The sequence below is a fragment of the Canis lupus genome, chromosome 17 (genome assembly GCF_048164855.1).
Source record: "Canis lupus baileyi chromosome 17, mCanLup2.hap1, whole genome shotgun sequence".
NCBI lineage: Eukaryota > Metazoa > Chordata > Mammalia > Carnivora > Canidae > Canis > Canis lupus.
Window position 1 is genome coordinate 12718302 of NC_132854.1, and position 14139 is coordinate 12732440.

General features: G+C 49.0%; 1 protein-coding gene and 1 long non-coding RNA gene across 4 annotated transcripts in view; one reads left to right on the forward strand and one right to left on the reverse strand.

The window, feature by feature from the left end:
- Positions 1–1036: 1036 nt before the first annotated feature.
- LOC140607910 (uncharacterized) lies at positions 1037–3140 on the reverse strand. The gene is made up of 2 exons (XR_012009825.1): positions 2341–3140; positions 1037–2215 (listed from the first exon to the last, which is right to left on the reverse strand). It is a non-coding gene; the product is annotated as an uncharacterized lncRNA (long non-coding RNA).
- The window catches only part of STK24 (serine/threonine kinase 24), a 121952-nt gene continuing 110535 nt past the window's right edge, over positions 2723–14139 (forward strand). The window contains exon 1 of one of the 3 annotated variants that reach the window (XM_072782575.1): positions 2723–2796. Coding sequence is in view for 2 of the 3 variants with exons in the window: in XM_072782572.1 (XP_072638673.1) it covers positions 5717–5818 (102 nt within the window). In the remaining variant the exon portion in view is untranslated. Of the gene's footprint in view, positions 2797–3457; positions 3885–5701; positions 5819–14139 lie in introns of those variants that run through there. The other 2 variants (XM_072782573.1, XM_072782572.1) reach the window with 2 other exon arrangements.

The following is a 14139-nucleotide window of genomic DNA, read 5'->3' on the forward strand; positions in this document are numbered from 1 at the left end:
TTTAGAAAGTGGCATTTGGGGGTGTTTATCTTTTCAACTCAGAAGGAGAAGTGAAGGGACTGATTGTTGAATTCTTGTTTTCGGCTGCGCTCTTTGAGCTCTGCTGAGACTACTTACTGGCTTAGGGGGAGTCAATAACCAAGGGCTCTGTATTTTGAACAGCTCTATATAGGGGCATGGAAATGTCCTTTGTGGTCCTGAATATGTGTCAGAGCACAATTCATTGCCCAATTGTTATCCTTAAGTCAACACAAAAGACAAAGAGGGCCAGGGGATGAAAATAATTCCATGGGTTAGTAAGTATCTCCATGGAGACCAGCAAATGCATAATCTCTATGGAGACCCTCAAAATCTCTCCTTCTGAAATTACAATAGTATATGATCTCTTGTAATTATATGTTGAGGGTGGAGAGGAAGTGACAAGAGGAAGAGGATGAAAGGATAATCCTCTTCTTTCCTTAGTGGAAATTCAAGCTGTTCCAACTCTAAATTTAATTAATCATGTTACTGTAAGATTCTGACATTAGGATTCTGGGAGATTGTTTCTCTAGGATGGGATAAGAGGCACCTGAGGAGTGCCAGTGTTTATGGGCTCAACACTGACCCAGATGTCTGACATGTAGTTGGCATTCGAAGAATGTGTTAATGGATGAGTGGAGGCAATAAGCAATTGGGCAGGATCTTATCCTGGGCTCAGGCTGTGTCAATCATCTGCTCTGCTGAAACAAAGAGACAGAGGGCCACTGCCCCGGGAATACTAGGTAATGTCTGTATATGACCGAGTGAAACCAGGAACTCCTATTCTGCTCCTTCTTCTCTTGCAAGGAGAATTGTGCTCAGTGGTATAAATATGGTCAAAGAAGGAAATGAAGTTCGGTCACTGTGAGGCGATAAATAGGGAAAATAATAGAGAAAAATGAACAGGGAAAGAGACCAGCTAATGAATGCAAGTCACTATTTCCAGATAAAGTTGCATCCCATTATAATCTACATGTTCTTGGCCTGAAAAGATTCTGGATATGAAGTGGAATTCTGGTTATTTTTTTTTTAAGATTTTATTTATTTATTCATGAGAGACACAGAGAGAGGGAGAAGACATAGAGACGTAGAGACTATAGGCAGAGGGAGAAGCAGGCTCCCTTTGGGGAGCCTCATATGGGGCTTGATCCCTGGGATCACGACCTGAGCCAAAGGCAGACACTCAACCATTGAGCCACCCAGGTGCCCCTCTGGTTACTTTTTATAGGAGATTTTTTATGGTCCAAGGCCAGCCTCTCCCACTCCCCTGGCTTATTAGTTGGAAATAAGTTCATGCAATGTGGGCCCCATGAGTTTCCAAGGGTAATGCCTTACATCGGTGCCCAAACATTTCTGCCCACTTGTCTCGTTTCTTCCTCCTTATCTTGCTGCCGTGTTACTGCCCTGATGGCTAACCCTAAAGAGTTTTATTATTTTTTAAATTTTTTTCCTAGAGAGTTTTAGCATGATGATCTCTATTGGTTGATTACAGACTGAAAAAAAAAATCATCTTTAATTCCAGGAATGGCCACTGCTAAATCTTGATATATATATACTTCCAGGTTTTGCTCTGGTTATGCACATACATACATTATATAAACATGCAAATTATATAGTTAAATATAACTTCATATATATGAAGTGGTTTGAGGTCAGGCTACATACATTTGTTTTGCACAGTGTTTTCTTCCTTCACAATGTGTAGTGAAAATTCCGTGTTACTAAATATTGTAATACATCATCATTTTTAATGACTACGTAGTACTCACTGTATAAATACACTATCATTTACTTAACAAGCTGTTAAGTTTTTAATCTGTTCCTGGTTTTCCCACAATTAGGGCTATCTCCGAAGGGCTTCTTTTTTGTATACATTCTTGAGAGCTTCTTCGTTGTGACCTTAGCAGACCTTGCTGCAAGCAGACTTTCTGGGTTGAAGATTATGAACATTTTAAAGATTCATACTCTTGCTTGCTTTGCTGTTCATCTCTTTATGTACCCATTTCTTAGGGACACAACCCTGCACACGAGATGGTGAGCTCTGAGGTATCAGGGTTCATGCTTTTCTTAACTTTGTGTTTGTCACATTCTCTTCACAGCGCTTGGGGGAGGCAGGGCTTCACGACTGAGTGAAGATACTGTGCCAGCGTCGGTCCATAAAGGTATCTGAAGGCATCCGGGACTTTGAAGAAAAACACTGCACATTTCCAAAGGGGAAAAGGGGACTAATTTTAGCACCCCACTCCTCATCTGATCTTGGGCACCAGAGCGAACAGAAATTCTCAGGATACAGGGACAACTCAGAGTATAAACGCCCCTTACCTCGCTGGAGGACTCTCAGAGTTTCCTCCAATTGTCTATGATCTCTGGGGGGCTCACCTTCTGGATGGCCAACCTCGTGCAGCAGTGGTGCAACCCGGGCCTTCACGCTCTTGAAGGAACGTCTGCTCCCAACAACCCGAGGGGCAGCAGCTCAGGGGCTGCCAGTGTCCCTGTGAAGTCAAACACATTCTGGAGCTTCTTTCCTTTGTAGTTGGGAGTCGAGGCGACTAAGAAAGTGGAGGCAGTACCGGTGCCCGGAGGCGACCTGGCGCTTTAGCGGGCGGCCGAGAGGCGAGGGAGGGCCGGGATAAGTCTAGACACGGTTTCCTTCGATTGTCTCGCCTTCCTCCTTGCCCAGCACCCCCCACCCCACCCCAGTTTTTCCTTTCTTTTGGGTGGACGCTCCCGCCAGGGTCTGGAGCCCGGGGATGGTGGGGTTCAGCCCCTAGCGCCCAGGTAAGTTCCGGCGCCTCGCATTCCCAGTGGGGCGGGTTCCAGGCGGCCAAGCCCTGGGCGTTCACAGCCCGACCCCTCCCTCCCGCTTCCTCCCGGGGTCGGCGGTAACCTCGCCCGCGCGCCGCAGCAGCTCCGCCCCGGTGGTCTGGAGCCCGCCCCAGACCGAGGCCCCGCCGGGTACTGCCCCCCCCCCGAGGTCTCCCTGCCCCAGGCTCTGCCCTCGGGGGGTCGCCCGGACCCCAAGTCCCCGGGCAGGATGGAGTGGGGAGTCCGTGGGGTCCGGGAGGAAGATGGGGGAGCGCCCTCGGCGCCCGGGCCCCTGCGCGCCCACCCGGGCGGGGAGGTGGGGGAGGGGTGGGAGTGGGGGAGGGGGTGGGGGGGCTGGGCAGGCGGCCGAGCCCCAGCGCCGGCTCGGTCCCCGGGGCGGAGGCCCCCTGCCCGCGCTCGGGCGGCCCCGGGAGGCGCTGCGACCCCCGCCGGGCCCCCCGCGCCCCGCGCCCCGCGCCCGCGGCGGTGCAGGCAGCTGCGGCCTAGGGCGCCGGGCGGCCGCCAGCCTCCTCCCCCTCCCGGAAGCGCGGGGCGGGGTCCCCGGCCGGGCCGCGGGGGCGGGGGCGGGCGCGGGGGCCGGGCCGGGCCGGGGCGGGGCGGGGCGCGCGGGGCTCGGCGCTCGCGGCTCGGCGGGCTGTGCGCGCCCACTCCCGCTCCCGCTCCAGGCGGCCAGCGCGCGGCCCAGGCCCCCGGCTCCAGGTCCCCGGCTCCAGGTCCCCGGCTCCCGGCTGCAGCCGAGCGGCGGCGGCGGCGGCGGCGGCTCGCGGCGGGTCCCCGCGCTCCTCGCAGCTCCTCCCCGCGCCCCTCGCAGCTCCTCCCGGCGCCGTGCATGGCGGCGCGGCCCTTCGCCGGCCTCTGAGCCCGCCGCCCGGCCCGGGACCCGCCGGGGCTGGGGTGGCCGCAGACTCGGGCCGGCCCCGCGCAAGCCGGACTCGGGCTCGCCGGCCGCCCCCGCCGCCCCGGCCGCGCCGTCCCAGGAAGTGGCCGTCCCGACCGCCATGGCTCACTCCCCGGTGCAGTCGGGCCTGCCGGGCATGCAGGTAGGCAGAGCCGGGCCGCGAGGCGGGAGGGTGCGCGCGCCGGGGCCGAGGCGGGCAACTTGGCGGTGGAAACACGGCCCCCACCCGCGCCTTCCGGGGTCGCGCCGGCCTCGAGCGCGGGGCCGGGCCGGGCCGGGCCGGGGCCTGGAGGCGCCGCGGTGGTCCGGCTGCGCTGGGGGGAGCCTCCTGGGCGCCGCGCCCCGCCCCGCCCGCCCGCCGCCGCCGCCTGGGCGCCGCAGGCCCCGCCGGGTCCGCGGGAGAAGCGACGGGGCCGGTGCCCCCGGAGGCCGGGCCGCGGCCTGGGCCCTGCGTGCGGGCGGGCGGCGCAGTCGGGGGGCTGGCGGGGAGCCCCGGGCGCGGCCCGCTGGCGGGGGCGGGGGCGGGGGCGGGGGGGCGGGGCGGGGCGTCCAGGTGCCCCCGCCGGCCCCGCTCCCGGCCCCGCTCCCGCCGCCGCCGCCGGGAAGGCGCGAGCCCAGACCCCCGGGCACGAGGACCCCGGGACGGCCCAGCCCCCGCGGGCCCCAGACGACCCGAGCCCCCGAGTCCCGCCCAGCGAGCCTGCCCGCCCCACTCCGCGGCCTCCGGGCCGGCCGGGGACTTCTTTTGGGAGGAGGGGAAAGTTCAAAGGAACGTGCTGGCCTTCAAGTTCTGTTCGCCTTTGGGGACGGTTTTTTTTTTTTTTTTTTTTTTTTTTAAAGCCCTTTGGAAAACAAAACCACTGGGCACTGGGCTCTGCTTAAGCTGTCATATTTGTAAGCGCATAAATGGTGGCAAAATAATCAGGGTTAAAGATCTCACGATACAATTAGACTCTGTCTTTAAAGTTTTGCTGTCCCAGTTTAGTTTAGCGAGTGAACATAAAGAGCCTTAAAAAAAAAAAAAAAAAGCCAACCGCGGTATCCAAGTGGATTATTTGTTATTTTACGGACATCAGCGGGCCGCTTTTCTTTTCTCTTCTTTTCTCTTTTTTTTTTTTTTTTTTTTTTTGACTTCTTCCCTTTGCTCTTTAGGACTGAGAAGTGCAGTGTTTGGACCTGGCATCTCAGGGGCTGAGACGTGAATCTGCCCTCTTCCTAGGCAGATCATATCTCCCCCGCCTTTTTACAAAATTTTTTAATAATTTATTTATTCATGAGAGAGAGAGAGAGGCAGAGACATAGGCAGAGGGAGAAGCAGGCTCCATGCAGGGAGCCCCATGTGGGACTCGATCCTGGGACTCCAGGATCACGCCCTGGGCCGAAGGCAGACGCTCAACCACTGAGCCACCCAGGGATCCCCATTACCCTCCCTACCCCTTTAACCGTAAAAAGAAAGCTGGATTTCATTATTCAGGTTTGAAATCTAGAAAAGTAGGAACACAAAGCTGCCAGAATTTAAACAGGTTTTTTTTTTTCTTTTTTTTTTTTTAAGGAGTAACAAAGTTCGTATCTTAAGAGTGTACTTGAAGAAAACTGTCCTCGAGCTTTTAAACTCCACAGACATTTAAAATCTAAGCTTCTGCAGACTGCTAGGTAAAAATTAGATGTGGTTTCTCGGTATTTCCTAAAGTTCGTGCTTCACTTTGGTTTGAATCAAGAGGCAGGAAGGCAGGGTGAACTGGGTGAAGAATTAGTCCTGACCAGTAGAGCAAGAAGGACCTCTCGAGTTAACTTTTTTTTTTTTTTCATCAGTATTTCCTTTAGACTGACTTTTCCTGTGTTAATCAGGTTGTAATCTAGTACAGATGCCTCACTTAGAGTTTGTGGTGGAGGTATCAGGCCTTTGTGGAAAGCGAGTCAATTTGAAGAGGCACTTTAAAGCCCTGCTGGCTGGTGCCCTGAAGTTAGTATCAGATGGTTACCCGGTGGGGTCTGTTCTCAACATTTTTTTTGTCCTCACTTTTTTTTTGCTGTTGTTGTTGTCAAAAGAGTGGGCCAAAGTCTTGGGAAGAGAAGGTAAGTTTCTGTTTCAAGGGAACTGTTTCTGTTTGGTTGAGAGCACCAGATTTTCAGCTGTCACCGTGTTGGGCGTGTGTGCAAAAGGTGGCTTTGACCACTCCTGTACTTAAACGCATCTACAGACTGTGTAATTGTTTTTAATGTGCCATTTGGGGAAGAACATTCCTTTCCTCTCCCTTCTCCCAAAAAGAAAAACAAGCATATTTATTTTTCTACTTTGAATTAGCAGTTGCTACTGCCCCAGGAAGCTTTCCTCAGAGTCGTTGTGGATTAAACGAAAGGCACACCTGCTTTCGACTGTTCTCTAGGATAAAACAAGAGAGAAGCGCTAACCCTTCTGTATCCTGTCCTGATACCTCTCCCCTCTCGTCCTCCCCCTTTTCCCATCTCTCATCTTCTGAACGGGGTTTATAAGGAATTGGATTAAAAAATTCAGGAAGAGTGGATTCAGACAGCTTGAATTTAAGTATCAAAGATACTTGAAGTAAACCTGCAAGGACATTTTAGTATAAACACTATTTTTTGTTGTCTTGCAAATCATTTTTATCTCTAGATTTTTATTGGTGCCTCTGGAGGCATAGGTGTTAATTATGCCATCTTCTAGATGTGGAAGCCAGCAGAGACTAATTGAAACTGACCAAGGAGAGAGTGTGAGCTGGCAAGTGTGATATGAAACCAGAACTTTCCTGTCTCCCAGTCTATACTTCTACTCATCATGCTGTACTGTTGCTTTATTATTAACTTTGCACACGTTAAAGGTTTTTTTTTTTTTTCATTCCAGTTTGGGTTTGCTGAAGAAATACGAGAAATTAGGAATATGAAATTATTCAGCCAGGAACTGTTATTGAACACTTATGGCCCGTCCTAGGTGAGGGGTTGAGGACTACATCCAAATGAGTTAATATTTGTGATGAATGTTTAAAGGAGGTTGCCAGGGGTTCTTTCCCTTTTTACCTCCCACATCCCAGTTTCCTATTAGCATGGGGAGAAAATAAAAAAAATCACAAACTGAATGTAGTAACTACAAATAGACATAAAGAAGTTAGGTTGGTTTGTGGATGTATGTACTCCCTGTCCTTGAACATTTGTTGTTTCAATCAGTTTAATTCAGATTTGAAGAAAAGTAAGCTTCATTTGGTGGTAGGAATACTGGCCAGCTTTCAGTTTGTGTAAGTAAGTTGTAACTTAGATTTTGGTTTCTAAGTTTCTTACCGATTTTTATCAGTCATGTCTAAGCTTCAAGCTTTTTTGGTATGTGACCCATGTAAGGAGTATATTTTACATCAAGATATGAAACCAAAGTTTTGGGAGACAGCCTTCATCCTTACTACTTGTGATGTCTTGCCATTGTGTGATGCAGTTTATTAAAAAAAAAAAAAAAAAGGAGATAATTACAACACTAAATTTATTTTCATAGCTGATTGGTTTGCCCCGAGTTTGAAAAATACTGAATATGGTGTGTCACATGTGTTGGAGAGCAGAGTTAACTTAGCACGTTTTGAGGATGTTGTTAATTTAGGATATTTTCCTATTTGAAAGTACAGACGGTTTACAGGAATAGCTGGAGAGTTTAGTTTCTACTTGGTAACGTCATCCTGGCGCCCCCCCCCCCCCCCATTGTTGTAGTTGGTTGGAGAGAAACCTTTGCTGAGAATGCTCCTTTAAGTTGGGGTAGCGGGAAGGACATTGAACAGTTTGGACCTGTTGGGAGCTTTCCTCAAGTGCTCCTGGTTACCCTGGGTGTGCACTGGAAATCTGGGAAATGAAGGCAAACAGAAGGACAGCTGCATTTAATTGTGGCTTCAGTGCTCTTGCATTTTTTTTTTTTTTTTCTAGTTAGTGTGACATTTGCATAGTTTTCCCCCGTTTCCATGGAAGAGGCCTCTGCTGGTTCAGCCTCTTGCCATCTGCACTGTTGGGGAAAGGCTGGTATGTTACAGTGTGTGGACAGTCAGGGTGTTTGTGAGATTGGGGTTCTGAGGGCACCTCGAGGGAAACACTAGAGTGTGGAATGTGGGTGAGGGTCTCAGAACATTGGATGGGACGGGGAGCTCACATTCACACAACACGTTTTCACTGCAGAGTGTGGTGCCAGGACCTGTGAGAGGGCTGGCGGAGAACCTCCTCTGGCCTTGTGCTCAGGAAGTCAGCAGCCCGCCCGGGAGCCCATCTGGGTGGTCTGCCCACAAAGGTTCCAATGGCTGGAGTGCACAGCAGACAGAGGTGTGGGGTTGGCAAGCGGGTTTAGCATCCCAGAGCTGGAGAGGCAGGGGGGTCTGGGGAAGGGGGTCTGCACTTTGGCTGCTGGGGAGGGTGCTGTGTGTCGTGAGCTTCAGGAATCCTGCTTCCCTGCTGCAGGTAGGAGGAGTTGGATTCTGGGGGCATGCTGGCTGCCACTTGGAAGGCAGTGAGAGGAACCTCAGGCTGGGGAGAGTCGGTGCGCACCAGACTGGTTGGAGGTTCAGGTGTCAGCAGGATAATCAAGGTGGACTTTTTTTTTAAAGACTTTTTTTTATTTTTAAGTAATTTCTATCCAGCGTGGGGCTCCAGCTCAATCCCAAGATCGAGAGTTGCATGCTCCACTGACTGAGCCAGCCCCAGGCCCCCCTCAAAGTAGACTTTTTATAGCAAGATTGATTTCAAACCTTGGTAATTGGAACTCTCTGTTAACATTTAATAGTATTTTTTTTAAATTTTTTTATTTATTTATGATAGTCACAGAGAGAGAAAGAGAGAGAGGCAGAGACATAGGCAGAGGGAGAAGCAGGCTCCATGCACCGGAAGCCCGATGTGGGATTCGATCCCAGGTCTCCAGGATCGCGCCCTGGGCCAAAGGCAGGCGCTAAACCGCTGCGCCACCCAGGGATCCCTAATAGTATTTTTTTTACAGTCTCCCATCACCCCTGCTTTTGACCCTTTTTGCTATTCTATGCTAAGAGTAATAAGGAAAATAAAGGCATGGTGTACTTTTAGTTGCCTAACTATGTCTTTTAAATATCCATTTTAGTATTTCATATTCCCTCTTTTCCTCTGTCACCAAAATTTAACTATGTTAATAATTTGTTTGGCTTAAAAACAGATTTGGGAGGGGGGCAGTATTGTAAGAAGATCTTTAAAAATTAAAAATATAACATGGAGGAGTCTAGGATATTTTGGTTGTAATCTCAGGTATGGGAACATCCCTGGCAGTATTTCAGGTAGAGCCAAATGACCTTCCAGTAGAAATTGGTCAGGTTAGATTTTTCTCAGCTGCTGACATAGCAGTGTCCCCTCAGAGTAGTTAAGGGCAAGTGGCAGCCATCCTTGCCTTCTTGTTCCTGTATGTAATACAACTTTTGTGTTCTTGGCGCTGTTGTAATGCGCAGAGCTGAGCTTGCTTACTGGATGCGGGTTGACATTGCCTTTCAGTTGAATGGTATTTCTAGGACCTTGGTACAAGATGTAGTGTAGGGAGGGAGGGAGGAACTGAAGAAATGAGCCTTTTGGCACTTGCTGCTTCTTTCTAGAGTATTTTTACAGACTCTCTGAGGCCAGGGTCAAGGAGCCAGAGGATCTCTTGAGAAACATGCCACTTGGCCCTCTGTGGGTGCCATTTCCCAGTGATTCAGAGCTGCCTGTTTGGGAATCCTGTACCTGCAGGAAACAGACCACACCCAACACAACCCTTTTGTGGCTTTTTTTATGCTTTAGTTCAACACTGTTATCATTAATAGAACCTCGCAGCAGGAGTGAGCGCAGGAAGTAGAGGTTGCACTCTGTTACCCTTCTGTGGCTGTTGAGGGTCAGCTGCTGTCCTTGGACCAGTCAATTCCCATAATTCATGTTTTTTCGGTAGTGTTTAAAACTCCTAGTGCTGGGGACCCCTGGATGGCTCAGCGGTTTAGTGCCTGGCTTCGGCCCAGTGCATGGTCCTGTAGTCCCGGGATCGAGGTCCACATCAGGCTCCCTGCGTGGAGCCTGCTTCTCCCTCTGCCTGTGTCTCTGCCTCTGTCTCTGTGTCTCTCATGAATAAATAAATAAAATCTTAAAAAACAAATTAAACTCCTAGTGCCAGGTGCTTTGAGAAAAAGAAAAACATGGCCAATATAACACCTGGCTCCTGGAGTGAGTATGGAGTCTCCTAATCCTAAATGGCTCCCTGGTTTCCAAGGTTCAGATTAATAAAAAATAAAACAAGTGGTACCTTTGCTTGCCACAAAGTATACAAACAGCCCAGATTGTGGATTACAAAGGCACCATTTTGTGCATACCCCTGGGAACAGCATTGTTGACTTTAGAGACCTTCCATTATGTTTTCTTGAGGGTTGTTATGTTTTCTTGAGGGTTCATGGTCAGTACAAGGAACCTTATCTGTGCAGCGCTCATTGGTATCTGAATAAATTGTGGGAACATTTCGAGTTTTATGTTAATGGTTACGAAATATGTAGTGGGTGTTTATCTTCCTATTATTTTAAGCTTCTTCCTATTTTTTTTTTTTTTTTTTTTTTTTAAAGATTTTATTTATTTACTCGTGATAGTTACACAGAGAGAGACAGAGAGGCAGATACACAGGCAGAGGGAGAAGCAGGCTCCATGCAGGGAGCCCGACGTGGGATTCGATCCCAGGCCTCCAGGATCGTGCCCCGAGCCAAAGGCAGGCGCCAAACCGCTGCGCCACCCAGGGATCCCAAGCTTCTTCCTATTTTTAAAAATATTTTTAGGCCCTGAGATTTGAAAGGACCATATAGGTCCAGATTCTTTGTTTTACTTTTAATTATTTAGGATTTTTGTTTAGTTTTTATTTAAACGTTGTTTTTATTTAAACACATGATTTAAAGAGTCATATGGCCTTGTAAGGTTTGTTTGGAAGGATAGCAGTGACTTGCCCTTTGCCTCTTATGTCCTCCCCAAAGGCAGCTCCTTTGGTCTCTCTAAGCTGATTGTTGTTATTTCCACTTTGTTTTTGAAGAAAATTTAAAAATGGCTACCTTTTTTTTTTTTTTTTTCCCTAGTTTGAGGCATTATTTGTGGACTTTGGACTCTGAAGATGGGGATTTAGTTCTTGCCTCCTTTAGGCACATGGATCTCTCTTCTCTCTCCCCAGTAGAGTTGCATTGTAACTTTGGTTAGATTAGGGTGACTAAAACCAGTATGCCTAGCCCACCCTTTAGCAAACCCGGATTACTTTTCAAATTTTTTCTGAAAAAATTAAAAAAAAAATTAATTATTGGGGCGCCTGGGTGGCTCAGTGGTTGAGTGTCTGCCTTTGGCTCAGGGTGTGATCCCGGGGTCTGAAATCGAGTCCCACATTGGGCTCCTGCGGAGAGCCTGCTTTTCCCTCTGCCTGTGTCTCTGCCTCTCTCTGTGTGTCTCTCATGAATAAATAAATAAAATGTTTAAAAAAATTAATGTAATTGTTGGAGCACCTGGGTGGCTCAGTTAAGCATCTGCCTTCAGCTCATGTCATGATCTCTGGTCCTGGGATTGAGCCCTGTATTGGGCTCCCTGCTCAGTGGGGAGTATGCTTCTCCCTCTCTCTCTGCTGCTCCTCTGCTTGTGCTCTCTGGTGCGCGCTCTCTCTCTGTGTCAAATAAATAAATAAAATCTTAAAAAAAATAATGTAATTGTCTTAGTTTGGGCTGCATAACAACATACCATACATAGACTGGGGGCTTAAACAATAAACATTTATTTCTCACAGTTCTGGAGCCTGGGAAGTCCAAGATCAAGGCTCTGGAAGATTCTGTGCCTGCTGAGGATACTCTTTCTGGGTCGTGGATGGTCTGCTTCTGGCTGTGTCTTCACTTGGCAGAGGGGTGAGGGAGTACTCTCTAGGCTCTCTAAGGGCACTTGTCCCTATCCTGATGGCTCCACCTTCATGATCTAATCACCCCAAAGGCCTCATCTCCTAATACTATCCCTTAGGGGACTGGGTCTCAACATACAAATTTTGGGAGGACCTGGACATTCAGGCTGTATACGGCAATATTTATAGCTTATTCAACCACAAATTCGCCCAAACTGTTGAAACCTTTTTGGAAGTTCAGGTAGAAGCAGACAGGCTATCCACATCACCTTTCTGGAGAAGTCTTCCTGCGAGCCTTCTGACCTGCTCCTGTGTGAACTGATAGTCTTCCTTATTTGGTGCTCTGCTCACAGCCTCTGTCATCTTTTGCCCTCATCTGTGGGATTCCTTGTGCTGCTCTGGCCCACCTGTTTTCATATTTCCCATCATTGTCTGGGTTCACACTGTTATGTTGGTGGAATATATCTTGCAGCGCCTTCCTATGAATAAGGTACACGGGTGATAGATTTTTTGAGGTCTTGATATCTGAAAACTTTCTCTTCTTTTCCTCTTGATTAATATTTTGGCATGGGATATAGTTACCAGGTGGAACTTATTTTCCTCTAGGGTTTTGAAGGCATTTCTCCACTGCGTTTTAGCTTTCATTGTCGCCGTTGAAGACTGCCGCACCAGCACTGGATTCTGTGTGCATGAGCTGTTTTGTTCTTCCTTAACCTAGTAGGATATGATTTTTTTTAGTGATCTCTGTTTTCACAATGACATGTCTTGATGCAGGTCTGTTGTTGGTGATAGGTACTCAGTAAGCTCTTTTGATCAGGCGGCTGAGGTCTTTTGTATGTTCATTCTTATGTTATTATTTGGATGTCAGACCTTCTATTGAGGACTGGTCCTCAAATAGTTTTACACTTTTAAATCTATTTTCGATTTTTTTTGGTCATTTTTTACTTGGCTTTCTGGAAGACTGGCCCAGTTTTTTTATTCCAGCTCTTCTAATGAGTATTTCTGCCCTTATTTTTTAAATTCTAAGAGCTCTTTTTGGTTCTCTGAATGTTCTTTTATTGTTTCAGTTGAAATATTTGCTCTTAACTCCCTGGGCATGTTAATTACAGTTATGTTCACTTCCTTCAGAATAGATTCCCTTCCTCCCAGGCCCTGACTCCCCTTTTGCTGGTCATGGTCTCTGTTTCTAATGGTAGAGGCCACCCTCGAATGTCAGCTCGTATTTTAGAGTGGGGGACAACCAAGCTGTTTGGAACTCTGGACCCTTGAAGGGAGCTTTTTAAACCTCCGTGATACCAGGTGCTTCTACCAGATGGGGGAGAGAGGAATGGCTGATGGCCATTTCTTGCAGCTTCTTATACATTTCCCCTCCTGGAGTGGCCCCTGAGCTGCTCTGGTCTGGACCACTTACTGTCCACAGCTGGTGTTCCCTGGCACTGAGCCGCCTCCCTTCTGTGGCCCGAAGCCTGATGCCCACGCTGGATGGAGGACCGTGTGTGGGCGCCGCATCTCGTGCAGCTTGGTTCCCTCTGTCTTGTGTGCCACCACCCTCCTCCGCTGTGTCTGCTGCCCCCTCCAGAAACCCTCAGCCTCCTCTCCACGGACTGTGCTTTCGGGAGTTTCCTTGATAGGGAAGGTGATCTGGGTGTCTGATCACCTTGTTAATTGACTTTCAATTCTTACTTTAGATGCTGCTAGTTTCCTGGGTTGTGGGGGTTCAGCGCTGCGCGTGGGCTTGGTCCTCTGCTTCCTCCATCTCCAGCTAAGCAGGTTTCCTTTCTTCTGTATTTCTTCCCACTTCTGGAATTTCATTGCTTCTGGTCTCCTCTCTCCTCCTGGTCGGCAGAGGTGTAACCTTTTAAGAGAACTCTCTTTATTATGGTTTTGGTGGGATTTCAGGATTGTCCAGAGTAGATGCTTCTGCTCAGTATGCTTTCTACCAGGAAGTCCCTCTCTTCCGTCGTTACCAGTGAATGAGTGGAACGAGTACAATTTCAATTCCAAGGTCAGGACTTTCCAGTGCCCTAGCATGGTGGACTCCTGAGGCCCAGGCCCCCTCAGGAGATTGTACCTTCTCTTTTCTCTTCATGAGTCAGTGGCAATGTAAATACATGCCTGTTTTTCCATATCTCTAACAGTGACCTCCACTTCCCTAACTTGAGCTGAGAACCTACTTTTCTCCATTCTGTGTTTCATTTTCTAGTCTCAGGATTGTGTTGGCACAGAATCATTTCCTGGAGCCTCATACAATCTCTTTGGAGAAATGCTTTCTTCAGTTGATGGATGTTTTGGGGGCCCGGCCCATGGTCTGGAATTGAGTGTGTGCTTCTCCGGAGGGTGGGGGTAGCGTCGGTCATGGCCACAGGTTCTATGAGGTCAGCATAGGACTTGGGTGCACATGCTCAGCAGATGTTGAATAGCTTGCCAGGGTGTTGGGGTGGACATGTGGCGAAACTAATTCGCCATGTGTTAGGGGATTGCACACGGGGGACTGAGGACCGTGGAATGGGTTTCTCTGCACGTCCCGTGCCAT